Raw genomic sequence first — 27,901 nt, forward strand, 5'->3', positions numbered from 1 at the left:
CTAATATCCAACCCAAACCTGCCCTGGCGCAGCTTGAGGCCGTTTCGTCTCATCCTATCGCTTGTTACTGGGGAGAAGAGACCAACCCCCACCTCGCTACAACCTCCTTTCAGGCAGTTGTAGAGCGCGATGAGGGCTCCCCTCAGCCTCCTCTTCTCCAGGCTGAGCACCCCCAGCTCCCCCAGCCGCTCCTCATAAGACTTGTGCTCCAGACCCTTCACCAGCTTCGTTGCCCTCCTCTGGACACGCTCCAGCACTTCGATGTCCTTCTTGTAGTGAGGGGCCCAAAACTGAACTGGATTCTCTTCTTGTCCTGGTGCAATGGGAGCAGTCCGTCAAAAATATTCTTTGTTTAGCCTGGAGAAAGGTAGCGTCGGAGAGTGCGGCTCCACTGGAAACGGGCTCTCAACCCGGGTACCAGGCAGGCGGAGCCAGCACCTTCCTGGGCATTTCTCTGCGAAGAGTCTCGTTCACGGGGCCGCGATGCCCCAGCTGTGCTGCATACAAATAACACCCTCTTCCACCGCCACCGTCACACTCCGGGACAGCCTCGCTAACCAGCCCCTCCCCACCGGCCTGCACCCCCAGCAGCTTTCCCATCAAAATCAGAGAGACCTAAAGCGTATCGCAGTCCTAAGGAGCTGAGCAGGGAGAAAATCGCCCAGCCCCATACTGCAGCCGTGTTTTACAGCAGAGGTAAGGCCCGAGGCAGCTCACGGGGAAAGCAAAGCAGGCACAGAGATCTCCTTGGAGGAGGGAGGAGAGGAACAAAGTATTGGCCGGGCAGCACCGGGGTTTCACCTTATCCATTCCACTGCTGCTGCTTCCAAGGTTTATTTGGGAAGGGTCCTGTTGGCAGGCGTCTCGGGGACTCCTGGCAAAGGGTCAAGCAGACAGTCAGAGACAGTTGTTGGCTTTCCAAGGGCTGAAGTTTCCAGTCCTTCTTCTTGCCTTATCTTGGCAACGTAGCCACTCCACTTACCGCCTTCTTCTGTTATGCTCTGAGTTTGGTGATAACAGAACTGGTAATTTTTCAGAGAACCAAGACACCTCATCCATGCCAAAAACCGAAATCTGGTTCCATTAGACGATTTTGCATTTTGCTCTGCAGCTTCCACAAGGTGGGGCCTGGGCTGGCTCCTCCGCGCTAGCGGGAGGCGGATTAAGCAGCAAAGTCAGGACATTCCTGATTGATAGTAAGCATTCCAGCAGTGTATTCCTCCTTCTTTTCTTTCTTCCCTCGTCTTTGTGTTTGGTCTAAATCTTCTGGGAACAGGGAACTGCAGCATGCCTTCTATCTGACCGAAGTAAATGATTGCATCTTCTTTGTGTCCGTGAAGGCCAAGCGGAACGGCAGCAGCGCCTGGAGTAGCTCTGCAAGAGGAGCGTATCGGGTCCTTAACAGGAGATTAGATGGCGCTGCACTCACAGCAGATAAGAAGATTGAGAGCTTAAATTTAGCATCATCAGAAAAAGAATAAGCTCCCCAGCTCTCTTCAAAACATATTTCTCACTGTGCTTGCCAGGGGATAGTCGGGCTAAGGAAAGGCGCTGGAGCAGACAGCGATGATGAGCGGAGGCGGAGGAGGTGCTGCTCAGTCCCGCTCCTTTTCCACGCAGTCCCCCCTACAGACGCGCCCCTGCGGCTGCTACAGCCGTGGTGGCACCAGGCTCAGCACAGATAAGGGTGTCCCCGGCCTGCCCTCAGCCCACGGACGGGCAGTCCCTGGGGTATAAAAACTGGGGTGTTTTAAAGGGTACCACGCACCCTCCCAGCACAAATGGCCGCTACACCAGGCACCCACCAGGAAGGAGGTAAATCCCACCACTCTCCCACGGGCAGTGCTGGACTGGGTGGGCAACAGCAGGCTCCCCCAGTTCAGCCCCCGTGTTCCCATGTACGATGCCACGGGTTCAGCGCACCCAGGGCTGGGTGTCCCTTTAAAACGCTCTGTGCACCCAGAGGGTGCTGACACCCGTGGGACCCACGCACCCTGCTCGGGGAGCCCCACTGCTGTGCCCTAGCCCCACGCACCCCACTCGGGGTGCTCCACCGCCGTGCCCCGGCCCCATGCGCCCAGTGCAGGAGCCCCATTGCTGTGCCCCAGACACACACCCCACTTGGGGTGCCCCATTGCCGTGCCCTGGACCCATGCACCCCACTCGGGGAGCCCCACTGCTGTGCCCCGGCCCCATGTACCCCACTCGGGGTGCTCCACCGCCGTGCCCCAGACCCACGCACCCCACTAGGGCTGCTCCATTGCCATACCCCGGACCCACGCACCCCACTCGAGGTGCTCCACCGCCGTGCCCCGGCCCCACGTACCCCACTCAGGGAGCTCCACTGCCGTGCCCCGGCCCCAGGCACCCATTGCCATACCCCGGACCCAGGCACCCGGCTCGGGGACCCCCCCCGCGGTGCCCCGGGCCCCCGCCCGCCCCGGCCCGCGGCCCCCCCCGCCCCCGGCGGCTCTGGCTCCTCCCGCCGTGATGCGCTCGGGAGGCGGCTCCGCGGCTGCTCCGCCGAGCGGCGCCGGGGCCGGGCCGGGCAGCGCAGCACGGTGGGGCCGGGCCGGGGCCGGGCAGCGCAGCGCGGTGGGGCCGGGCGGGGCGGGGGGTGCAGGGGGCCCTCGGGGGGCCGTGGGGGCGGGGGTGCCCCGCGGAGGGCGAGCAGGGCCGGGGGGGGGGGCAGGGGAGCCCCGGGGGGGGGGGGGGCGGGGGCGGGTGCGCGGTGGCGGGGGAAGGGGTCGGGGGGCTCGGGGGGGACACGGGGGTCCGGGAAAGGGCCCCTCGCAGGGCAGGGACCCCCGCTGCCAGGCCGAGGGTGACCCGCGCTGTGCCCCCCAGGTTGAAGCCCTGAAGCGGTGCTGGCAGGAGGCGATGGGTGCCCCATACTCCTGCATCCCCGAGTACGTGACTCACTGCGCTCCGTCCGTCGGTCTGGCACCAGCGTGAAGCACAGGTGGAGAATTCATGCACCGGCCTGGGTGCTGGTGACCTCTTAGGCCTGACCTCTTAGGTCTGCCCTACGGCTTCAGGATCCGTTCTTCAGGGAAGCAGAGCTCATCCAGAGCCGCTCAGCCTGCGGAGCAAGCCCAGCGCCGTGGAGCTGCCACTCGTGCCTATCGAGATGCTCCATGGACTCTCACCAGCAAGCGGCTCGTGTGCGTGTGGTCCCTTTGCAAGATGAAACACGCGGCAGCATCACCGCTGGCTAAGCTTTCGGAAGTCCTGGCTTGTTCTTTAAGCAAGGCTGGGCTGCCCGCTGTGATTTTTGGGCGCGCGTGTCCCCGCTCCCTCTCCCGAGCGGTGCTTACATCGACCTGGCTCGAGAGTCCCGAGGGCTGTGCCCCCAGGGATGTCCTCCCTTGAGCTCAAAGCAGCAGCCGTCGACCTGGACCGACCCAGCGGGGCGTATCGCGGAGCTGCCGGGAAGGAGCTCTCGTCTCTGAAGCCACCCCTGAGCAGATGACTGACAAAGTAATGAACGGGAGGGTGCCCCTGCCTGAGAAAGCCTTGTCCGAGGGCTACGCCCGGCTGCGGTACAGGGACACCTCTCTGCTCATCTGGCAGCAGCAGCAGCAGAAACTGGAGTCGGCTCCCCCCAACACCTACCTGAGCCGGAGCCGGAGCATGTGGTACTCGCAGTACGGCAACGAAGCCATCCTGGTGCGGGACAAAAACAAGCTGGATGTCCCCAGGGACACGGGGCAATCTAAGTTTTGTGCTATTATGTAGTTTTGGTGGCTTTGCGTTAGAAATCCACACGTGGAGACAAACCAGACTTGCACCAAGCTGGGGGAGATGGGTTTGCACCATCCTCACGACAGAGCTGCGGCTAAAGCAGCGTGTACGGGATGGGCCAGAAAGGCTGTCTGAAGTTTGGGTTTGGTTTTGCTGTTGGTAGCATCAGATTTTGCGTGTCATTGAGTGTGTATAACGAAAACAGTCTCGCTCGGGAGCCCATGAGCCTGTGTTTGCTGCCTGGCATCTTGGCAGGGTCCGTGCCGGACCATGTGTTGCTTGTAAGTGGCTTGGGTACCGAGAGAAACACCCGCTGTCGCCTGGGAGCCGTCCCTGGCGGGCAGCTTCCCTTGCTCGTCCTTACGCGTTGCCAAAGCTCTGCGAGTGCTGGCGGGGGAGAGGCGAGCGCAGATCCCCTTCCATCGAGGCTAAGATTTTAGGAAGGTGATCTGCAACTACGCAGCCATTACTTGTTCTGCTCACCTTGTCTCCTTTTAATCACTGCCCTGGACGTCTCTTACGACCAGGTAACGAAGTGATTTATTGTGGCGCCCTACAGTTTTGTCCCATGCAAAGCACAGGGCCCTTTCCGATGCCACGGGACTTCTGGAGCCAGCGGAGCCGACTCCTTTTGCGCAGGCAGATTCCCAGCCCACGCGTCAGGAAGGGGTCACCACGTGCGGGACAGGCCCAGGAGAGCAACAGAAAAGAGAGCTGCTGTAAATACAGCCATCGGCTGCGAAGGGACGCGAGGGAAGTCCCGCGCAGCCCGTACCTGCCCCCAAGATCAGTTACGGAAGAAAACAGTCTACTGAAGCGTGCTTTGCGTTTAAGTTTTAATGCACGCAGTAGCTTGGAAGGGTTTATCTTCTAATTTGGGATGGACAGTAGATTTGGTGCATGTATTTTAAAAGTTGTGTCTGGGAGTGTTTGTTTCAACTCACGGAAGGATTTTAGGAGGGAAAAATACTACAGTTGCACTCCTTGGGAACAGAGGCTGCTCTCAGGTTGTTTCCATCAGAGCCGAATCCCCACCTTGCTCAAGGCGAGATCAAGCTGAGGATCTCAACCCAGCCCGCGCCTACATCTTTATTAAAAACAAGGCAGTACCACTTCCAGGGCTGCTGCTGACCTGCCCAGGGTTCAGCATTAAAGTATAACGCTGGGCTTAACTCGCCGGCTCCCTTTCCGTCCTGCAGCCCCGTGCGCCTAACGGCAGCGCTCAGGCACAGGCTTAACTTCAACCAAATCAGTATTTGATGGTGGCTTCGGTATTGATGATTTACCTGTCTAAAATTAGGCACAGTCATTACTTCTATTATATTTATCTAAAACCTCTTTTGCATTTTTCAAGCACTTTATTTTTTGTTAATACAGCGAGGAATCATCTCTTCCACCTCTCCCGTGTGGGCTGAATGCTACCACACACACACACACACACACACACACACTCCGGTTCGCTGAACTCCGCGTGCTGAGCAGAGCATTCCTGTTTTAACGCGCGATCGTAGAGGTTTGATGTACCCGGCCCCGATCCGTAGCACGCGTACGCACTGCAAACCATAGGCAGCTCATTTTTTTTTAAGTACTATTTATGCACGTGTGGATGGTTGGTACCTTACGTGTGCGCTCACAAAACCAAACCTGCTGATGGAGCTCAGCACTTCGCAGGCCGGCGCGTTGCTCTGCGCGCTCCGATAGTCCTCTTGATCCTGCCAGGACTAGCTCTGCCCGAGAAATATTTTGGTGAATAAATGTTTTTCAACTGGGGATAAAAAGCCTTCAAGAAGATTCACAGAAGCAGCGGGAGCGGAAAGCTGCCGGCAGCGGTGCTCCTGCCCGGAGCGGGCTGTTCCTGGCAGGGCACGGCCCCGGGCTCCCCAGCTCGGCTGAGCGGAGGGGCGAGCGTTTGTCCGACGTTTGTCCGACGGGGCCGGCGGCCGGCCCGGGAGCTGCCCCGGGAGCCGCGGGTGGGAGCGAGAGCAGAGGCAGGAGAGGTGGTCAGGGCCTTTCCAGAGCCAGGGGAGAACGCAAACTCCAGGAGTTTAAGGAACAGCGCAGCCCCAAAAGCAGCTGTTCATTTTCTTTACTTTTCTTATAGAAAAAACTTTTTTTTTTTTTTTAATTTCAGTAAGAAAGTTGATTATTTTGGGTGTAATCATTCTCTTTTTATTTATGTGACTGGTAAAACAAAATCGATTATTTGAAGAGTGTTAATTGGACTACACAAAAATAAAAACATTACATGCATAAATTCTTCCAGGATCGAGGCTGGACGTGACGGCGCAGGAGGAGCGTGACTTGTCCTTCCATCTCTCCGTGACCGTGCTATTTTCCGTAGCGGTGTGTCCTTAGTCACAGCAGGTTTGTGGAGTGGCTGCTACGAGCGCGCAGTGCTGTGAGCCAGTTGTGTAGTGGTGATGCACTTGTTTAAAACGCTGTTGTAGCCTCTTTGGTACAGTGCATTAAAATGATTTGAATGCATCGTCGCGAGCAGCTGGTTTTCTTCTGCATGTTCATCACTTGGCACACGTGAGGATTACAGCTATTCTCACTTCCAGTCCCCGCCCAGGCAGAAGAGGGAAAGCTCAGCAGCTTCTCCCAGTTGGGAATGACCTTTGTTACTGGTGGGGCTGTGGGTAGCCTCCCTCTGCGAGGTCGCAGCGCTTTGCCCGTGAAGACTGGCCACAGCTGCAGGAGGCTCCTGCGGCCACCCGAGCCCAGCAGCCCTCCTCACGTCCTAGTGGTGCCTTCGGGGACAAGGACAGCCTCTGGATGTCACACACCGATAACCTCTGTCGCTACAGACATCGGCCCGAGCTGAACCTCAGCTGTGTTCTGCCTGTCCTCCAAGTCTGTAAGAAGCAGCGCTGCTTGTGCAGCTACAAATAACTCACTAGTCAATGCTAAAGAAAACAGCCTCCTGTGGGGCAGCTGCCGCACAGGAGATTTTTAGGGGATCGGTTGAACAAACGCTTCCTTTGGGGATATCATTGATACAAGGCACAGCTACAACAGCCAAGCAAAACAGGTTTGCTAAAACCTTAGGGAGATCATGGTTTTTAAACCCAGTGAGCAGGAACAGGGTTAGAGAAAGATTAACCCTGGGGAAACCCGGCTGTTGTAACCCGCACCTTATAAATAAACCATCAGGCACGCATCCGAGAAACCTAACAGCAAAACCAACCGGAACGCTCTCCAGCGACCAAAATAGATTTTGGCCACCCTGCAGTCGTGTCAAGGCCCTGCCATGAATGTGAGCGGCCCCTCGGGCCCCCCCTTCCCAGTTGCACCTGCCACATCCCAGCCACCCTGGGCTCGCTGAGCTGCGGGGCCAGCACCGGCGGTGGGAGCAGGTGCCGCTGCCAGTGCCTAATTCCCTCTGGTTCCTTCAGGTCCTGGTGGCTTGAAAGTAGTCAGCGTTTCACCTGGGTGAAATTTCCACCTCCTCTGTTTCAGCTGAACTTACCTCAATCAGATGCAATTCTCACATAAACTAAGACCCATTCAGATTGTAGGCTTCTAGGAAGAGGAAGAGTCCCTCCTCGGCTGCCCTGGTGCCCTGCAGCAGCCCGAGCGCTCCCCTCACCGAGAGAAAGGTGCGCCCAGAGCACGGCTGCGCCAGGGACGGAACCGTGACTCGGAGACCCCAGGCCATGCTGGCCGAGCCCGGGACTCGCCCCCTGCTCTGAAGGCAGTTTGCCCCGTCGGTGTGGCACTCCATCAGCGCTAACAGCTGGACTAGCAAAATGGCTTCCAAATTATTTCAAGACTCACGGCACGAGGACCCTTAGAATATTTATGTTGGTCTCTCAGCAATGCTCTCAACCGACTGCTCGAGCAAAGCCCTACAGGTTCTCAACTGGAGCAAGTGCAACACCTGAAAAAGGAGATGAGGAAAGGGAAAGGGAGAGGAGAGGGGAAAATACGGGATCAAACTGCACACACAAAACAATTTTTCTTTTTATTATGAAAACAAAACAAATGCCCCAGGACCAGGGTCCATGATTACCAGTAACATCAAAGATTACTTTCTAACTCTTTTTTTTTTTTTTTAATTCTGTTGTGTTTGAGGCCAGCAATTTGCAATAAACAAGCTAAACTACTTACATTGACTCATTTCTTTTCAGTAACTGACATTTACAGGAATATACTAGAAATGGCACTAAAAAGTTTTAAGAAAAAGAGTTACGGTAAATTTGCATGCACATCATACAGAAAAGTAACATTTTTTTAAATATTAAAAAAAAACCCAAAAAACCAAAACAAAAATACAACAACAAATCTTTCTGGATTGGTTATGCAAGTATCAGGGGTGAGTTCTAAGTGGCCTGTGTCAAATCCTAGCTGGTGGTTTATTTATTTTTAAAAATGACATTTAAAAAGATATGCAAATAACATTTCTTTAAAAAAATGCATCTCATTGTTTTACAAGCAAGATAACGCTGCTAGTGTAATGAATCCTCGCCCTAAATTTTTCTTCAACAATGCAGAGCCTGCCCACAGTTAGCCCTAGTGGTAAGTGCTCGTGTTTGAGAAGACGTCTTTTTAAAATCCAGTACTAAAAAGGCTGTGGTTTTTCTTTGTCATGCCCCGATCCCTTCCCCCTAGCTCCAACCCCAGCTTTAAAAAACATCATTCCTTTCAAAACAAGGAAAAAATTAAAAACTCGTCTAAGAGTCCCCAAAACAGAGAAAGAACTAGATCAGGTAACTGCAGTCTGCTTCTACCACATAGAGAACATGGAAGGAGACCTCACCGGGTAACTAATTCGTATATATACACGCAGGCACGTGCTTGGGTACCTGTGCGTGCGTGGGGGTGCGTGCGTCTGTTACACACGCACTCACAAACAACAGTTACATAGGCCTGAAATATCAGTTCTACAGTTACAAACCCTGTCGGTAGGAAAGTTTAAAATCGCATCAATACAAAACCGAAATGATTTTGTATAGAAAACATTTGGTTAGCAGAGAACTGTTGTACGCAACAGATTCCTTTAGCAGATGGATCAGGGCCTGTGCCCATGGGATGCGGATCGCCCTCTGGTCCCACTGAACCTACATCTGATGGTACGCCAAGAAACAGGCTGGCCTTACAATCAGATCAAGTTTAACAAAGTTTTTAAAGGTGCAGTAATGCTGGTTGATTGATAATAGGTCTGGTCAGATATTGTTTTGTCAAACAGGAATTTGTCAGAAAAAACAGTTTCAATAAAACTACTTGTGTGTACGTATACATAAGAAATCATACTGATTTCAGTGAAGTTTCCCCTGGAAAACAAAGTTAAAACTTTGTTCGTTCAAGAAAAATTCTAACCATAAAAAATTCAATCTTTTTTTATTCTTAAGTTTAAAAATGTTACTTCAAATGTTCTATGTTTGATCATTTCAAAGTTATTCCATGACATCTGTAGTGACGTGTCATGCAATACAAACTCAGTGAAAGAAATGCTCTATTGTTTCAGCTTCCAACTCATTAAGGGCTGCTGCTACTTACTATGGACTGAAAACAGCTCTTCTTTCCTGGAGACACTCTGATCTGGAGATACAAGAGGCACCACTACTGACATGTCAGGAGATAATGAGCACTACAAACAACGTGAAAATGAAAAAGTGTAAGAACAACATTTTGAAATGAAGAGTCACCAGTTTCTTTCCTGTAATGAAGGTCATGCCAAAATGTGAACTGCCATTTCATAGGGAACACCTTACTTTCCATGAAAACAAACAAAGTTTCCCACTAAATGGTAGCCCAAGTTGCAGCTGGGTATATCAAAGATAGGCAGGTGGTTCTTCATATTCCTTGGTGGTTTGGGTTGCTTGTTTTCCTTGCAAATCCCCAAGCTAGGACAGGTTTGACAACTAAAACAAGGATCCTCCTCCAGCACTGCAGACAGCCCCAGGACAGGCCCCCTTCCACCACTTCATGCTTGGTCCCCAACCCTTTGGCTCTAACCTTCCCACTGATTGCGGTGGGACAGACCTATGCATCCTAGAGGAACGCCCGTACCCTGGCTGTGGTTAGCGGGGTTGTCCCCAACATCGGAGGATGGTGGCATGCTGCGGAGCCAGGTCCCCGGGCTTTGTGCGGCGGTGATGCTGGCGAGAGCGGCTGCCGGGTGGGCTGCTATTGCCTCCAACACCGGCTGCTGTTTGGTCTCCACACGGGAGTGACCACCATGTTACACCAACAGCATAGCTCAGGTTAATGCATGCATGAAAAGGTTTCAAGCAGGAGCTTGTTTATCCCAGTTGCCATGGTATTGGATTGGTTGCAATTTTAATTAAAATACTAGTTGGTTTTGATAATGCAAGTCTCAGACAACAGGAGAAACACAGATGAAACCCAAGCCCTTTAAAAAACCCTAAGCTCTTAATTAGGTGTATATTACATTTCCTCATAGTAAATTCGGAAAATATATTACTAAGGACCTGTCTAGGTGAAGACTTTTTTTTTAAGGGCAGAATTTAAAAAGATACAGGAACTAAAAATAACCACATTGTTAATGGAAAAGAAAAATCATTAATTTCAGTAAGAATCACCCTAGTTCATCCACTTTCAAATACTATGGGAAACTATCTGCAAAGACTTGAGAGCCTCCTGCCAGTGGGCCAAGCACCCCGGTGACTGCAAAATGAGCCAAGGATGCCCAGCAACTTATAGGAGGAACTCAGTGCCTCACAGCAACACAGCATCGCGCTCTCGGCCCTTAGCAAAAAAATGGGAATTCTTTTCTACAGCAAAGCGTGGAGAGTGCGTTACTGCTGCTATACAGATAAGACACGGACAGAGGCACGTCAGCTGTACGAGACGCACATCTGAACGCTCTGAAATGCTGATCTTTGAAAGACAGGTTTTTAAAGACAGATGCCTAAGTGTCTAGCTAACAGAAGCTCAGTCGATGGGCAGTAAGTGATGGGTTGCTGACTGCGGATGCAGTTAGAAGTGCAAACCATGGAGTGCTAGTAACAGGCTGGCCCTGCGCTTCCCCAGCAAAGGGACAACCCCGGACACCACGCATCCCAGCGCGCGATCTCCCGTCCTAGCTCTCGGAGGCTGAGCGTATAATGAAAATCATGTGCTGGGGCTGAGGAGTCCTCCAGGGCCACTCACCTATGTGAAAAATAAAAGCTGGTGCAATTTGCACCACGGGGCCTCTGGCAAACCGCTAACAGAGATCGCGGCAGGGTGAATTTTAGGGCTACCCCACAATAGAGAGGCAGCCTTGGGGGCTGGTGCTGGGAGAGGGAAAGGCGTAACTGTCTGTTAAACTCTGTATATTTTTTTCTTTACAATAAAAAGTTAAGAATTTACAATAAATTTCTGCCCCTCAGATTACAAATTTTATATAATTATAGAACTGGTATTTTCCTAAAATTGGATTATAAAAGAAAAAGCCCACTGTTCTACAAAAAAAAAAAAAAAAAAAGAGACGGGTAAAAAGATCCCTGGAAATATTTCAGAGAAAAGAATAATGTGCTGCGTCAAGAAATTGTATCTAGCTGTACGTCTCCAAAATCTGTACAAAACAGGAAAAAAGGGGGCTGGGGTGAAAAGGTAAAGAAGAGAGAAAACAAACCAACAATGAACACACCAAACATGACAGAGCACCAGACACACGATAGACTGGACTGTAGCACCTGTAGGTATAAAGTCCACTGGAGTTAAATAAAGTCTCAGATTTTTATTTGTTTTTGTTGTCGTCGTTTTTTTTAATCTGGTTCAAACCACCTTAAAAGTCTGCATTTCTGCTGGTCTGCATAATGCAGCTTTGCTTTTGTTATTTTTTTAGTAAGTTTCAAATGACCAATGGTGTTTAATAAATAAAGTACTTGTATATACAAGAAATTAGGGACAGTGAAAACAGAGTGTATTGCAGCAATGCAGGTCAAAACATTAGGCTGGACTAAAAAAACTGCAAGCCTTAAAAAAATGACTTTTTTTTTCCCTCCCCTCTTTTTTCTTTTTATTGAGGTAAGCATTTCAGCATCTGGAAACTCGCACCCTGCACAACACAGAAGTAGCATTCCCTTTCTAGGAGCTCACTACTGAAACTATAAGGAGGGGAAAAGAAAAGAAAACCAAAACCCAACACACACAACGTCCCTCTCCGATTCCCCTGCCAGCTCAGCCTCAGCTGGAGCTCCAGTGCTCCTTTATTTTAAGCCCAGACCGAGGTGCTTGTCACGGAGAAAGTACTTAAGCATGTGTCTAATAAGGAGCACATGACTTGCCTTGTCACTCTGCAGGGATCACTCTGAGGTCCAGCCGAGAACTTTCAGCCAAAAACTTCTCAATTAAATGAAAACTTTTACAGAGAGCGTCCATTTCCTAGAAATTATCTATTTGATGTTAAAAATAACATTCCCAAGAAACTTGAGTGTCCCTTGCTTCCTTCTTCCCAACATATCCCCAAGAAAAATGAAAATTTTGGAGTGGAAAAAACAAGAAATGCAACCACTTACATTGCTCATGTGCTTAAAGTTAAATTCATGCTTAAATACCTTCCTGAACAGGTGCCTATGCCTCTACCAAGATTAAAAAAAAAAGCATGTTAGCAATCCACAGTACATGAGAATTTTTTTGTTTTTATGTAAAAAGATGATAGCATCTGACATTTTCATCACACTGTAGACTTCGAGATTAAGAATACTAGTGCTAATAACAAATACACCAACTAGTTCAAAAGCTAACATCTTTCAGATACAGTACCATTTTACAGAGATTTCTTTAAAAAAAGGTTTTTTTTACCTTGTGTGAGCCAGGCAGGCTTATTAAAAGAGAACATTCTGGGAAGAGGGAAGGGGCGGGAGGGAAATGTACTACAAACCTTGCAGAACTTTCTATTTATCTCCTGCTAAGAGTTCAAAGTTCTTCCATTTTCAACCAATCTTCTTCAGTTAAAATGTATTTTAGAGACTTTATGCAAAGGGAACTATTTGTCATAAAGTCTAGTCACACACACACACGCACGCAAAGATCTTTGACCTATGAAAAGAGCGCCCCCCAAAAAATGGAAGATACCTTTTATAACACTGAATTAAAAAATAAAATAAAAAAGTCAGAGAAAGAGAGAGGAAAAAAAAACCTGACCACCACCGTGGAACAAGAGCAGTATATTAAGGAGAGAAAGGAACACTGCAGAACATCAGTGAGGGTGATGTCCATTTTGTGTTTTTTGTGTAAGTGTCCGTAACTCATTCCGAATCGCTGCTGTCCGAGCTGGAGCCGCTGGAGCTGCTGCTCCCGGACTCGGAGGAGCTGCTGCTGCTGAGCCGGGAAGGGCCTCCGGAGGGAGCTGAGCCAGATTTCTCTGCGGGGAAGAAGGCAACGATGTGGTTACTTTTGCAAGGAACTGAACTAGATAAAGTCTGCCCACAGCCTTCGTCCTCTGTGGCTTTGTTCACAACTTCGTTTTGTGTGGGCAGCTTATTTACCTGCAGCCTTTGCTTGCTGCAACAAGGCCTGTCCCGTCAGTGGATGTCAAGGTTTCTCAGGCTGCAGGTGACCACGAAAGTTTGGGATCCGCACCGGAGAGCACAGCACCTGGGGAGCTGTGTCCACAGCCTTGCATGCTTCAGTGCAACCTCTGAACCCAAGAAAGCCCTGTTTGACTTGTGCGAAGCTGGAAGAAGCTTAGTTCGCACTGGAAGAACCTTTTGTACCATTTTCTCACACTATTGCACTACGTGGGGGCTTCGGCTTTTTTAATCCCACAATGGAGAAAAACCATCCATTAGATGCTCTGGGGCTACTGGTCTGTATGCAGAGTCCTGCACAGGCTAACCAGAGCAGATGATCCTCCTCCCTCTGAAGGATTAATTGCCTCCAAGACACCTCACATTTACAACCCAGGAGAGCTTCCACCTGGAGAGGGACCAAAGCAGCCCCACGCAGAAGCTCAGTGCCCAGCAGTAACTCGCTGTGCCCCGACACTAGTGACCACCTGGGGTAGCTGTCACAGAGAGAAACCCAAGGCCACAAGAAGGCAGCAGTTTTGCCTCAGTGAGGAAGTCTATCTACATACACAACTTTTTGGGCATTGTTAGCACAGTAAAACCAAAGCCATTACCTTTCTTTGCAGGTTTCTTGTTGTTGTTTAGCTGCCCACTGACATCTTGTAACCGTTTTTCTAGTTCTTTCTTCTTTTCCTGAGCTAACTCTTCTTTTGACTTTGCTGCTTGCTTTTTTCCACTTGCAGCTGTGGAGGAGGAACGCACAATTTCTGAAACCGCACGGTTGCAGGCAAAAGAGAGCGGACATCACTATTTTACAGGGCATGTAAATCTGTGCAGCCACTCTGCAGTGACACTGCTAAGATCACGTGACCACACAGCAACTACACATCCTAGATAGGGGACAACACATGAAGTTGTCTAGATCATCCAATCACCATCATCCTGTAACATGCACTTTTTAAGAGAGATCTTCTGGAAAGTGTTTTAGAAGATAGAAATATCCATGTAATAACTTTGTAGTTACAGGTTACTTACCAGCCAGTTATATGGTCAATAGTTACACATTTGTAATTACAGAATTGTTACATGGGTTTTCTGCCCTGTAAAATAAAGTGTCCCATTAAAGGTTGTCAGAAGTAAGCATCTGCCATTATAACTTAAGAACCTCATGCAAGAATCTACCGTGGTTTATGTTGCTTTAAATATAAAAAAACCAGACAAATTAAAAACCAACTGAGGCAAAGGCTGGCAGACAACACGAATGTAGCTGCATCAGTTAGGATGGAAATGGTGAGAAGTACCAGCAATACTCATACTTCTGAGCAGAAGAAATATCCCTCCAAAAGAGGAGTAATTGAACACAGGTGTTGGCCAGTATCAGAAGCACAAGACAGGGGCCAGACATTTTGCCTGGTCCAGCAAGGAAATACCTATAGTTCTGTGCGCTCTTTTAAAAGTGATGATTTAAAAAAAAAAAAAAAAATCTGGAAAGCACAGTCCCAAGAGGGTGCACCCCTGAACACTAAGCATTGCAATAGAGAGCAGACAGGAGAGTCCGGCTGGGGTCAGGCATGTCAGCCTGCCAGCCCAGGGTGTACCAGTCTCAGAGGAGCGGACGGACAGACATCTGAGGTTATCTGCGTTACTCTACGCTTTGGTTCCAAAACAAAAGGATGTATCTTGTTCCTAACCATTCTGGAAAATCTTTTCCTGAGCTATTCCAACAGTGAAGGACCCAGAGCGGGGGGGGGGGGGAGGGGATAAAAGCAGTGTATTAAAAGGCAAAGAGCATCAAAGTCTGAGCTTTGCTTAGGCCTACCTGAAAGTCCTGTGGTGAGGAAATGGAGGTGCTCTGCAAGAGTTGTGAGTAGCTATTGTGTCATACTCAATAGGACAACTCCCTCTTAGCTAACAAGCAGACGGACAGAGCCAGGACCACTTCAGGTAAGTGACCCTACTGCCGTTCAGCTGGAGCTAAACTCTCAAGGGACTGCAACAATTCACTCTGTGGATGAGGCACAGAGCGCCATCTGTCCCATACTGAACAGTACACTCGGCAGCACATTAACTTTAATCCTCTGATCTGATAGAGACTGAGGGCAGTATGGTGATCAGGCCATCTAGGAAGATCAGTTTTGGGGTGAATATCCAACTCGGACACTTACACCCAGAATCCACAGGTTGCCCAGGTAACTTTGTGCAAGTTATTCCCTTGCTGGTTTGGATCCCAACCGTCCTTTTTGTTTCCTTCCTAATTAGATGCTAAACTGTTCAGGATAAGAAACTGATCCTACCAGATGTGTGCACCTAACACGATGAGACTGAAACCTTTATAGTGCCTTCTAGATTAGTAATAAAGGTATCACACGGGTCTTGCAGAGGAACACAATAGTCCTCCAGGTCTCCATGGCATGACATCATGGGAAGAAAGAACAGAAAAAAATAGAAAGTTTCTGTACCTCTTCTTGGAAGAAAAGAATCTCTAAAAAATCCCTGTCATCACATACCCAACAGCTGGTAAGAGAATCCCAACACACATGCCCTGACTCCAGAGCTGAGCCCAAGAGCTGGTGGGGGAACGCGTGCCCCAGCAGGTAACTTACAAAATGGTTTCCTTTGTTTTTTCTGTAAACAAGATTTCACATATCTCTCCAGTTCTCGCAAAGTTGTGGGCTTCAATGTTTCAAAATCTATTTCTATCTCGTCGGGATTGGAGTCTCTGAGGGAAGGTTCCCGCGACTGGATGATGTGCACCACCCTGCCCAGCTTCTCCCCGGGCAGGCGGTTGATGTCCAAGCTGAGTTGTCGTTTCTCATCGTAGGTCATGGGCAGACCTTCCTCCTCCTCGTCTGAATCGTAAGTTGCAGATGCCTGTTTGCCTCCCTTCTTGGGCTGCCTGGGGGGGTTGGCAAGCATGGAAACATTCATGGGTATATAGAAGCAATGAACTCTTTTTTTTTTCTAACCCCCTTGTAACAAACATCCCAATGCTCTTGGCTTTGAACCCTTAGCCAGATGGCTTGAACAGCACCACAACTTCTGAAAAAGTTCAGAAATCTGAGATCAGCTGTTTTACTCCTATTATATTTTAGCCCTGTGAGGCATGACAACAAGCCCATCTAGCAGCAGGAGGGCAGCTATGAAATGGCACGTTCTTGCTGGCTGTGCAAAAGGCAAAAAGCAAAACCTTATCTGAGAGTGATCAGGCAGGGATTCTGGGAGAGTTGGACAGTGGAAATATGATGGTTCCAGTGCCAGCTCTAACTTAAAGACTCCCTGGAGTTGTCTGGGAATGGGGACCCTATTCAACAGCAAATTAACTGCTCTGACAACTGAGCTTCACCAGGAATTCAATGGGGACAGGAGGGACAGAAGAACTGGGCTGGAACAGGCTGGAAGCTCTTGGCATTCCCCTTAAGGCAACTTGCAGAAGGCAGGCTCTCACCTGTTAGCTGTGGTTGTGCTGTTTGCTTTCTTAGCTGGGGCCTTCTTCTGTTGGGTTTGTTTTGGTGGTTGAGCCACCTTGGGTTTCTTCTCCTCCTCAGCTTTTACTTTGTGCTTTTCTTTTTCCTTCTCTTTATCTTTCTTTTTCTTCTCTTTTTCCTTCTTCTCTTTTTTTTTCTTTGGTTTGTTCACTGGCGCTTGTGACAATGCAGCTAGCTGCTCATGGACTGCCTTTAGCTGGAGGAGAACAGTGAAAAAATAAATCAGACTTCAAGGCAAGATAACCGATCTTGCCTTGAAGCAAGCAACTTGAACTGCCTCCACCTACCCCTCCTCTACATCCCACTGTGTCAGTAGATCCCAAAGTCAGTGATCAAGCAGTCTAGTGATTGAACTCAAGAGACACTGCTTGATTTGAAATTCTTTAAAAAAATACAGTGCAAGTGTGCAGAAGCTGACTCAAATGAAAACATCATTCTTGTTTTATAGAGGCAAATAAAAATTAAGCTCAATAGCTCTGTCTAGAGCGCTGACAACTTGGCCTTTGAATTCTGGGTTCACTTCTTGGCTCTCCTACTAGCTTGATTTGAGACACTAGATAAGCTATTTTATTAATGCTTTGTTGTATTACGGTAGCACATGTAAGCACTGTAGCATCTCGCATTGTATATCTGCATAATAAGAAAGGCCATGGCTTAATCATCTGCAACCACAACAGTCAAAACAGCTCACTCCTACAGACAGGGTACAGGGGGACAATATCCCACAGAAGCCTGCGACAGATTTAGTTATGCCTGAGCTCTCATACCAAACGGGGGTCTCTGTTCTTCCCAGATCCCTAGTATTGTCTGCACCTTCATTCATACTCTGGGATCCCAGAAGCAAGCACAGAGCATCAGCACCAAGAATGGCTATCTCGAAGAAAATTAACATTACATCAAACATGCACTTATTTCACAGCTGAGCATTTTTCCCCTTTAGCTGGCAGAAGGAGGAGATTGCTTCACTGCATCCCAGCCTCGATGGGATTTTTAAGAACAAAATTAAACACTTCCTCCTGCTATGTCCTTTCTACTGCACAGACACAGACAGGCAGCTTGGCCGTCGCAATACCTGCTCCTGGAGCTCCGCCAGCCGAGTTGCTCGCTCTTCTTCCGAGTCCGAGCTATCCGAGTCGGAAGAGCTCTCCTCACTGCTGTGACTGCTCTCTGTGCTTTTGCTCACCACTGGTGCTGTTGGTGGAGGCGGAGGTGGGGCCTCTGCAGGCTCATCGGGCATCTTTGCGAACCTCATCTCAAAGACATCCTACAAAAAGGCGGGAAAAACTGGTGACAAAAGGAGCCTCAGCCACCAAGACTGCATTTTGGCCTTTTAAACTCCACCATGGGTCAGGGTCTTACTGCACTACACAAGGTGCTGTACAAGTAAATAATAATGTACAGATGGGCAAACATATTCTGTAAGCCCAAGAAAATTCTCCCATTACTTTATACAGCAATGAATATAACATTTTAGGAGCGGAATGTGGCGTTGGGTCATGCCAGGTGAAGAGCGTAACAGTTCTGCAGCAGAGAACATGGCTCTTTCCAAGGGCTGGAGGAATCACTGACTCTCCCTTGCTGGTGCCAAGAGCAGATCCACGCTTGGACCTCTGAATGGACACCTTGTAGCTGAACTAAATGTACTCTGGAAGACGCATTTGCCAACACCTTTACCTGGAGCTTCCTGGCCATGGCTACCACTTCGTGGTCTGGAGGATTGTACTTGTAACAATTAGAGAACATTAACCGAATATCTGCTGCAAAACCTTGTGCATCCTGGTATTCCCGACTGTCCATTTTTTTCTGCAAACAAACAAGCCAAAGGGAAAGGGGAGAAAAAGCCATAAGCAAAAGGCATTTGTAGCAACTGCATGGAGGACGTGCATCTTGGGGACAGCTCAGAACAGCCTCAAAAATCACATTTGTCTAAGAGAACAATAGTTTGATCTGGCTTATTGGTTCATAAATAACATTCAGAGTTTCTGGTTTTTAAAACAAGTAAGCAAACAAACACCAGACAACCAAAGAAGTCGATATTGCTCTATAACAGTTTAAACGCTTTAAGATTCTAAATTTGGGTTGTTTTCTTTTTCCAAGTAGTACTATATAAATCTGTCAGGGTCCACAGTCTATTAGAAAACCGAGTCATTTACAAAAAGGGTTTGCTGGATCAGAAACTAACATAAACAAGGATCATGGACAGGAAGGGCAAGAGTCAACAAACAACCAAGTTACAATCACAGGAGTACCTTAAGCATGTATTTCTACATGCTGCTTGAGTATATTTGCCCTGTAAATCTGAAAGGGCAGAAAAGATCATGCCCATCTAACTCTGACTTCCTGCTAACACAGGGTATGAATTTTGCTTGGCGATTCCCACAGCAAGATAGGCATTCACAGTTAAAATACACCACCTGCTCTTGATTTACAAGTCCAACTGATAGAGAATGGATACAGAATTTGCCCTTTATGAACCTATTCATAATGTTATTTCCTAGTGTAGTGAGGATAAATATCAGGAGCTAAATATTTGCACCTTGTTCTTTTCTCTTATTTTTCAGCTCTCACTTTCGTCCATTTCTTCTGCTGTTTGGGACTGAATGACTTGGGTTTAGAGAACGGTTTATAGCATTCCTAGAACTTACTTGATTTTATGCATATATTACTACTATGTATAAAACCTTAGCTCCAATTACTCCTACTGAAAGCAAAAAGAAGCTAACACACCAGATTTCATTTGCATTTAAAAGACCTGGGTTTAAAGAAATTCTCTATCTGCCAAGTGCTTGCAGGCCTCCCCTTTGTGTGTCTTGTGCACCTGTATCTCCCGGCGAAGGGAAGGGGCTGACTGGCAGACAGGCTGCACACATGATTGGGAAGACACGGCCCCTGTCCGAGCAGAAAGCAGGGCTGCTGAGGGTCTGCAACCCACACTAGAAGCCTTAACACAAGCAAAATTCCCCTTTGTTCAATGGAAGCTACTGATATTTCACAGCTACAAGGTAGACCTTGTAACTATCTTGAAACACTGCAGTGACTCCTAAAACTGTTTTTGTTCTGACTAGGGCAGAATTTCACCTCCAGGGATGCAGCTTCGGAGGGACCTGCACGCCGGGCGGTGACATTCCTGCAGCCTTACTCCCTGCTGTGCTGCAGCCAGACATCTGTCAAACTTTTGTCAGGAGACCTCATTCTCTTGGTGAATAAACTAGGAGAAAGCCTCTGAGCCACAGCACAAAGACAGAAAGGGAAATAGGTTTGTGCTTCTCCTGTCTGAAGGAGAGCTGGCCTCATTTGAAAGCGTCTCAGGCCAATTCCAAAGCAAAACATATGTTCGAACGAAAGGACCCATTTATTTTAAAATACATCTTACTGCATGAAAGGCCTTTTTGATGCGCTTATATTTGTTTGGCACATTCAATAGCCGATTACTGCCTATGAAATACATTTCAGTGTCTGGGCTTTGCTTTCATCCAAACCCAACAGTTTTCTAGCCCAACAGTTTTAATCTGTGGATTTTTGTTTTGTCTTGTTTCCTTGTAAAGATTAATCAACAAAAGAAAAAAAAAAAGGACTTTAAATTGGTGGGCTGGAATACCTTTGCTTACAAATTCACTTTGAGATATCCAGCTGCTTAAAAGAAGTTTTACATTTACAATTGCAAGTCAGGAGTCATAGACCAGCAGGACTGGCAGAGGTGCTGGGAGGCCAGCTACTCCCTTCTCTGCCCTATGCAATATCTACCACAGAACACTCATTTTCCCCCTCAGCAATCTAATCAATTGTTTAATATTCTTTAATGTTCACAAATTAGTTTCCTAATGTCTAATGTGTCTCTTGCTCTAAGGTAAGCCTTGACCTGCCCACAGAGGAGGCAGAAAAGATTTTGTTCCCTCCCTTCTTGCAGCAATCTTTTACATGTTTGAAGACCTAACGGGTCCCCTTTCCATTTTCTCCTCTCCAAGACTAAACTGGACATCAGTCTGATCTCAAAGCACCTGCCCTGGGCATGGCATGCAGGCAGGTGCTGATGAGGGACAAGGCCACACAAGTCCAGCGACTTTAGCAGAGAAAATACCATCTCTATCAGCTAAGGAGGACTTAGCCTGATTTCTGGGGCCCTAATTGCACCTTGCAGAAACCGCCTCAACAAGAGCTGTTGCTTTGTGAAACTGTGTTTGTACTCAAAAATAGGTGCAACTGAAGAACTTTTAAAAATTCCACCCAAGAAGTTCTCACGTTCAAGACCCTGAACTCAGCTGCTCTGAAACCACAGCAATTCACTGGAAGGAAATGAACCAGCAAGCATAGTTAGATCCCTGGAGGTAGCACTTTATTCCAAAAGTAAACACCTTGTATAAATCCTCTTGCATGGCAAGGACTTGCTTGTCCACCACTGAGTAAACAAAAAGCAGAGATCCACATCCCTGCTGCTGTGACCTGGCAGCCAGAGGATGGAGTGGGAGAAGAGGTGCTCCAGGTTCCCCCAGCTCCGTCACAGGCACAGCACCCCGCCTCCCCACGCCGAAGCTCCCCAGCCTCAGAGGGGAACATGAATATACCACAACCAGGCCCTGTCTGCCTGTGGAAGAAGGCAGCAGAAGCACAGTGCTGCTACAGCTTCACAGCAAACGTTTCGCCTCCTACAGGGAATTAGGGCTGCTGCCTCTTAATTTTTAAAGTGTAACCCATGCCTCTGCCTCCCTCTCCTCCAAGGAGTTCTGCTCTTCCCCTCCCCTGCGATGACTATCAGAGAACTGAGGTGGAGATGGGCTCACTGATCCTGTCCCTTCAATTCTTCCCGCCCTCAGTCCTAGTCCCAGCATGGCACTCCAGCACGCCACTCCAATCCCAGCTATGAGAAACTCAGCTACAGCCCCTCCACCTCTCACCTGCCACCGGCACAGTCACGACAACCAAGATGCCTCCTCCACCACACACACAGAGAAAACAATCTCCAAACCCTTCTGCAGCACACCTCTGCTGGGTGTACAGCCTGAAAAAAAAAATGCTTCTGGACATGAAGGATACTCTCTGAAGAAAATCAAACCTCATATAACCAGAGAACCAAAGAGACAAGCAACGAGGTATTCGGGAATCTATTATAGCTGCAGCAATGCTTATGTTTTACTTTCTCACATAATTCCTTCAACATTAGTTTGAAGGCCGTTAGTTGCGCTGCTTTACCACTTGTGCAGAATTAAATCTAAAACCTTTCAGAGCCACAGAGAAAGCCCCTGACACTGGAGAACTGCACTGCCTGCAAATGGCAGGTTTCTGTTCCACGCAGTTGATGTATTACAGACTGCATCTCAGAGACGTCACACTATGATCTACAGGCCAAGAGCAATGATAATAAAACACTCCATAAAAAAAAACAATACCAGGCAGCACTTCAAACAAGTTTATTAAGAAAAATACTACCGCGTGGGAAGACAAATCCAGAGTCTTTACGTGCAAAAGACTCCACTGGGTCTCCAGTGGAGACCAGTTTTCTGTCCTACGCTGGTCTCCAGTATTCTGTCCTACACTAGTGAGGTACAGAGGGAGAGTATCACCTGCACTTGCAGAGGAAGTGCTATCAGAGGTGTACACTTTTTAAAAGAATGAAGTTAGGACTATAAGGAGATTTAAGCGTGAAGAAGTCACTGACGGAAGAAATCATAGTTTTGCACCTAGATTTTGCAGAATACAGCACAGAATTCCTTGCAATAAGAAGCCACCTAACCAGACATGGAAATACCAGCTTTGACAGAGTCAGGATTTCACTCTCCATCTCTAATCTTACTGCATTCACCCAGGGCTAGATCCACCAGGCTGCAGGTATCTCTGGAGACCCACAGCATCCCTAGGAAGTTGAGGGAATGTGACTGAGCTGAGAATAGGTCTGACAGGACTAGGTTTACCAGCAGTTCCACTAAAGTCAGTACAGTAACTGAATGAGTTCATCTAGGATGTGATTATCTAACGACTTGTGTTCACGAGACTAGCAGAGAAAAGGCTATCAATAACACTTCATCACTCTAATGTGATAACAAAAAGAACAGCTGCACTCAGGAAGAGACGCTTCTTCCCATCTCAGTCATTTCTGCGAATGAGACATACTCTGAAATTCCTTTAAAGCTACTGGCCAGTTTATAGACTCTTAGAACAGATTTTGACATGTAGCCTACAATAAGCATGGGCAAATGCAACTGTATTGCGCAGTAAACAGAACATCATATATGAAGGCTCCTGATGCCACTTAAGTACTGCACCTCTGATTTGACTTACAGAAAAACACTAAAAACCCTATTTGCAACCTGTTCCTGCTCCCAGCCCACTCACTGGCATCAGAGGAGCAAGGTCAGATCCACTCAGCTGAGAAGGCGGTGACCCCTGGAAGGGAGCAGATCAGAGCACGTAAGTGACCCTGCTCTGAGCAGGAGGCAGGGCTCCTGACCAACCTCAATTATCCATTAGCCTATGATCCGAGCCACGCAGAAGGACCTCCAGGCTGGTGGAGAAGAGCAACTCCAATGCAAAGTGAAGCGAGCAGACCTTGACAGCATGTCATAGAATTAAAACAATGTACAAAGATTAAGTAGGCTTTCAGCACCGGGCATCCAAAATCAGCAGGATGGTGAATGCACTGCAGTACCAAAACTGCGAGGAGCTTCTTCCTTCCTCATCCATGCTCAAGAGCAAGAGAAAACGGAAACTTATGCAAGAAAACACTGGGACTTTCCTCTATCAGCAGAACATTAAAGTCAGGTAGCCAGCTTTGCAGTCTACCATGTTCAACCCAGCCATTTCTCCTGCTTTTACCACTGTATTTCAGGCTCCCTCTTCTTGCCCGCAGCTCAACTCGCCCTTCGTCTTGCCCTCTTCTCCTCCCAGGAAATTGCTGTAGGCCTTTAAAACAGCTTGGCTTAATTGCAAATCAAAAATACTGAACGTTGCACTGGCTTTTGTGAACAAAGCAAGGGCACTGCAGGCTCAGGAGAAGAATGCCTAGCTCCACCAGAGCCTGCTTCCAATGCCTTTCCCAACTCAGAGACAGTCTTTTCTGTACAAACCCAATCAATAATAACCGTAATTAGTACTTGGATAGCGCCTGCCAGATATCTGTCCTCACAACAGCCCTGTGAGGTAGGTTAAGTATTATTATCTCCATTTTATGACTGGAAAAACTACAGCACAGAGCTGTGGGGAAACTTGCCCAGGATCAAAGCATCAAAACAGTAATTAAACCTCAGAGACCGGTAACTCCTAGTCTAATCCTCAATGTACAGACCATGACAACTATTCTCTCACCACTAAATAATGCAACTAAAATACTCATAAAAATATGGCAGCTGTAGTAAGAACCCTTGCAGCATCATGGCTGAATGGCATGGCACATCAAGAGCACGACACACTGCTTCCAGGTACTACGTAGGACTTGCCAAGGAACATGAAAGGAATCACGAACACAGGTGCCCTTTTGTCACCTGGGCATTTAGACAATCCCAGGCATTGGCTCAGATGGCAGCAAAACACTTCTGGCATGCCAACGAAAGCCAGCAGAAATACCTGAACTTCCTGCACATGGAAGAAAGTCTCACCTCCACCAACACTGATTCCAACGGCCGGCTGACAAGCAGAAGATGAGAACTAGAAAAAACAACAGCTTTGCTCCATGGATATTTAGGAGGGATTCAGAGAAACCTCCCAGTCTACTGGGAAAAACACCTTTAATATTGGACCATACTAAGCTAAGCTCTTGAAGAGCCAAGCATGAACCGCACAAGCATCACGGTATTTCCTCCCCTCCCCGAGTACCAGGCGATCATCACGTTCCGGTTGGAATTGCTCCGCGTAAGCCTATCTGGACCACACATCATGCCAACAAGTAGGCAGGCAGCAGTTTCTGGAAATGGGATACTATCAATTGAATCCTATGAAATACAGCACCTCTTCTTCTCAGCGTGCAACACAATCCCAAGGATACAAGTTTAAATAGCTGGACTATCCACAAAGAGGAGAGGATGCCATTGTACAGTCTGCTTTGCAGGGCAGAAAAAAGATGTCCCAAGTTATGGGAAAAAAAGGAGAGGGGAAGGAAACAAAATATAAAAATATCCAGATGATATCCAAACAGGTTCAGTTTTCCACCCTTGTCCCTTCCCCCTCCCCCAGAAGGAGCCAGTCCTCTGCAACCAGAGGGCTGTGACACCCTGCAAAAGAGGTGGTAAATGTGGACGTACTTTAACAGTACTGAGATCCATGGGGTGTTTGATAATATCATGATAGTCATGTAATTCCAAGGCCTCTGCATCAACAGGCTTGTAAAAGGGCCATGCATAGGCTGCATGCTTCTTCGAGAGCATCTCCTTGAGAATGCTGTCACAGTACTTGAGGTGCTCAGAGAGTTTGCCCTTCTTCCCTGCGTGCTGGGGGACCTCTCCGTCTTCAAGGTCTTTCTTTGGTGGTTTGATGGGCCGGCCGCCGCTCTCCCGTCGAGCGATGATTTTGGCCTGCTTGGGGTCCGAGAGGGGTGTGGGCGACTCGCTTCGGCTGGCAGTGATCGCGGAGGTGGTGGGGGTTGTCGTGTCTGCTTTCCGCTTCACTCCCTTTTTCTGAAACAGCAGATGGACAGGTGTCATGAGTACGTGCCCAGCTCTCGTGCTATGCTAGCAGAAACCTAGCACAATTCATCCTTATATTTGAGATCTGCCTGTCCCCTGACAGAAAATACAAGTACTTCACTGGGATAAATGGGACTTGTGACTAGAGGCTTCAACACACAATTCGGTGACTACAACACGATGTATTACTACACGTCACCTGAGCCACAGTAACCAGCCATTTGCACGTCTCCAACCCAACCCCAAACATGACGCAAAATGTGTTAGCTCTATGTATTTCACTGAGATTTAAACCAAGGACTCTTACCTCATGTTTGCCAAGGGAAAGGAGGGCGCCCAGTCGATTACTGCAGCTCAGCTGATGCATCGTGACTTAGTAAGTGTCAGTAACTTAACCACATGTCTGAGTCCCCAGTGGCAGCATCAGGCTATAAGTTCTGAACCAAAGCATATTAATCACCAAAGACCCATGAGCCCTCGCTCCCTTGTATTTAGTGGGTGTGCTAAAGTAGTTTGCTTATTTTGGACACAAGCAAGAATTTAATGATTTTGCCTTAAGCAAATAAAACCTCTCTCACATAAATTCAAGCTGTGACTGTCCAGTCAGCTCCCTCTTGTGCTCCTATGAAGGATTTATTTCTCTGGAGAGAGAGAGAAAGGGGGGAAAAAAAGAGTTCCTTAGGGAGATCTAAGGGAAATCTTAAGTAAATCCCAAGCAGAATTACTTTTGCAGTCTGTGTTTGGCAAACTCACTTCTGGCTTCATCCTTGAGTTTTAAAATTAAATTGATTCCCAGAAGCAAGTTATTTGGACAGAAACTGAAGTATGAGACAGGCTTCTGAGGAGGACAGCTTAGCTGCAAGAAGACCTGACTTAGGATTTCCCTAGTAATTCCCAAACTATAGGGTTAAATAAGCAAAACAACTCTGTGGCTCTGCTGGCCCATGCAACCTCACAGCAGAGAACACCAATACTGTTGCAGTTAGTCTCTCAGTTTAGGAAAAAGAAAAAAAAAAAGCAAGCTTTCTCTGAGCTATGCTTTCATCATTTTTAAAGCAATATACAGCTTGCTAGGAAAATTCCAATTATTTAGAGCAACGTTTTCATTTACCCATAAATTAACATAGTAAATAGTGAAACACCAATGGCAACTCCCAGAAAATTCCTCAGTAAGGAAGACAGAACTAAATGCACCCAAAACCTGCAGGCAACATCAGTCTCCTCCAACTGGAGTGACAGGCTTGTCTTGAACAGGTTTATGGCAGAGAGGAACATTCCTAGTGCTTGAGTCTGCAAACCTTAAAGGAACAGTCCCAGTGAAATCGGGGGTCAGTTACAGAGGGAAGAGGTGCTTTGGGCTAAATGGTGCCAAATGGGGGAAACCTCCCAACAGCCCTCTGGTTCATGGAGCATCAGCACTGGCTAAGGCTATGGTCAGATGAGAGCTTGTAACTGAGTTGGAGCAATTACAGTTGACATCACTTTAGCTGGGGTACGATAAAACTGGCAAAACTTTTCTCAACGCTCTCAAACTCGACAGCAAGCACTTGTCTGAGCACACCCCGAAGAGACAACGATGGCCAGAGACGCAGGAGTCAAATGCGGAGAAGGAATGTACGTAACCAGCAGTGAGGGGATGAAAATAAAGCACTGCTTAGCAATATTGCCTTCTGAAGAGGAAGGGGTCGAGTTCTCCATTTACCTTGACTACCGGTGGCGTAGGAGGCACCACGGGCATTATCGGAGCAGCAGGCGGAGGGGGAGCAGCGGCGGGAGGGGCAGTGACAGGCGGGACATTAGCAGTGATGGTTGGCACAGGGGTGGCAGCAATGACGGGCGTCTGAGACACGGCTGGAGGGACGTTCTGGAACGGGGCCGGCGGGGAAACGGAAGACACGGCCACTGCTTGCTGCGCTCCTTTCAAACGACAAAGTGAAAACACACTGCAATGTACTGACGGTTACGAGTGCCGACAAGACATTGGGAACAAAGTGACACTGGTGCTGCTGGACTGTGCAATCATGGGCTTGGGAAAAGGCTCCCGGTCCAGGGCCACGGGAAGAGCACAAAGGACACAGTGTGATTTGCTTGGTGCTGTTACCCAGGGGTCAACAAAAAAAATGAGAAATCACTGACCTAAGTCCTCATACCATGAGCTTTAGGTGAGCCACATGCCAGCAAAATTCTTCAAGCTTTGCACATGGGGTGTGTTGCTCTGGGACAGTCTTCACCCTTCTCATGCTCTAAGAGCAATCCTGCGCTCAGCAAAAGAGCAGGCGCTCAAGGAGAGGGAAAGGAGGGAGATGGCTCTTTTGGACAGCCGCTGTCCTGCACAGACCTCCGTCTGGGAGTGGTTTTACTATGCATGGCAAATGGTAACAACCACTCCCCTATTGCCAGCTAAACACCCAAGAGTCCAAAGCACTTCAGATGCGCCACAAGTTATACAACGAAAGAAACAGAGCTGGGAGCAGAGCCTAAGTCTCCTGATAGCCAGCCAAATGGCTCTCGTGCTACACCTGCACTGTTAAAGAACAGCCTACTAGTGTAAAGTTAAGGGGGATAAATCTAGTAACTAATAACGAAAGTAGAAATACTCCTC

The 27,901-nt window shown here is 48.2% G+C and overlaps 2 protein-coding genes across 12 annotated transcripts in view; one reads left to right on the top strand and one right to left on the bottom strand.

The window, feature by feature from the left end:
* The first annotated feature begins 1,794 nt into the window (after positions 1–1,794).
* Positions 1,795–6,228, top strand: BRD3OS (BRD3 opposite strand). Of its 2 annotated transcripts, none has more exons than XM_087753477.1 (2): positions 1,795–1,815; positions 2,848–6,228. In XM_087753477.1, the coding sequence occupies exon 2, from the start codon at positions 3,469–3,471 to the stop codon at positions 3,736–3,738; it is 270 nt and encodes an 89-aa protein (XP_087609603.1). In that variant the 5' UTR covers positions 1,795–1,815; positions 2,848–3,468; the 3' UTR covers positions 3,739–6,228. The 2 variants fall into 2 exon arrangements, with proteins under 2 accessions (XP_087609603.1, XP_087609602.1); XM_087753476.1 differs by lacking the exon at positions 1,795–1,815 and adding an exon at positions 2,493–2,561.
* Positions 6,229–7,689: 1,461 nt separating this feature from the next.
* Positions 7,690–27,901, bottom strand: part of BRD3 (bromodomain containing 3) — a 50,838-nt gene continuing 30,626 nt past the window's right edge. For 7 of the 10 annotated variants that reach the window (XM_087753464.1, XM_087753463.1, XM_087753467.1 and 4 more), the window contains 8 exons: positions 27,002–27,216; positions 24,919–25,290; positions 18,365–18,493; positions 17,763–17,954; positions 16,651–16,886; positions 15,809–16,101; positions 13,820–13,948; positions 7,690–13,060 (listed from right to left, as the gene is read on the bottom strand). In XM_087753464.1, coding sequence (XP_087609590.1) covers positions 12,945–13,060; positions 13,820–13,948; positions 15,809–16,101; positions 16,651–16,886; positions 17,763–17,954; positions 18,365–18,493; positions 24,919–25,290; positions 27,002–27,216 — 1,682 coding nt within the window. In that variant the 3' untranslated portion in view covers positions 7,690–12,944. Of the gene's footprint in view, positions 13,061–13,184; positions 13,337–13,819; positions 13,949–14,240; positions 14,306–15,808; positions 16,102–16,650; positions 16,887–17,762; positions 17,955–18,364; positions 18,494–24,918; positions 25,291–27,001; positions 27,217–27,901 lie in introns of those variants that run through there. The other 3 variants (XM_087753468.1, XM_087753471.1, XM_087753469.1) reach the window with 3 other exon arrangements.

The sequence above is a fragment of the Nipponia nippon genome, unplaced genomic scaffold, assembly GCF_047370975.1.
Source record: "Nipponia nippon isolate SJK-2023a ecotype South Korea unplaced genomic scaffold, ASM4737097v1 scaffold_16, whole genome shotgun sequence".
Taxonomy (NCBI): domain Eukaryota; kingdom Metazoa; phylum Chordata; class Aves; order Pelecaniformes; family Threskiornithidae; genus Nipponia; species Nipponia nippon.

Excerpts from the sequence above, each read along its gene's own strand:
- BRD3OS (XM_087753477.1), top strand. The coding sequence starts at position 3,469 with ATGACTGACAAAGTAATGAACGGGAGGGTGCCCCTGCCTGAGAAAGCC.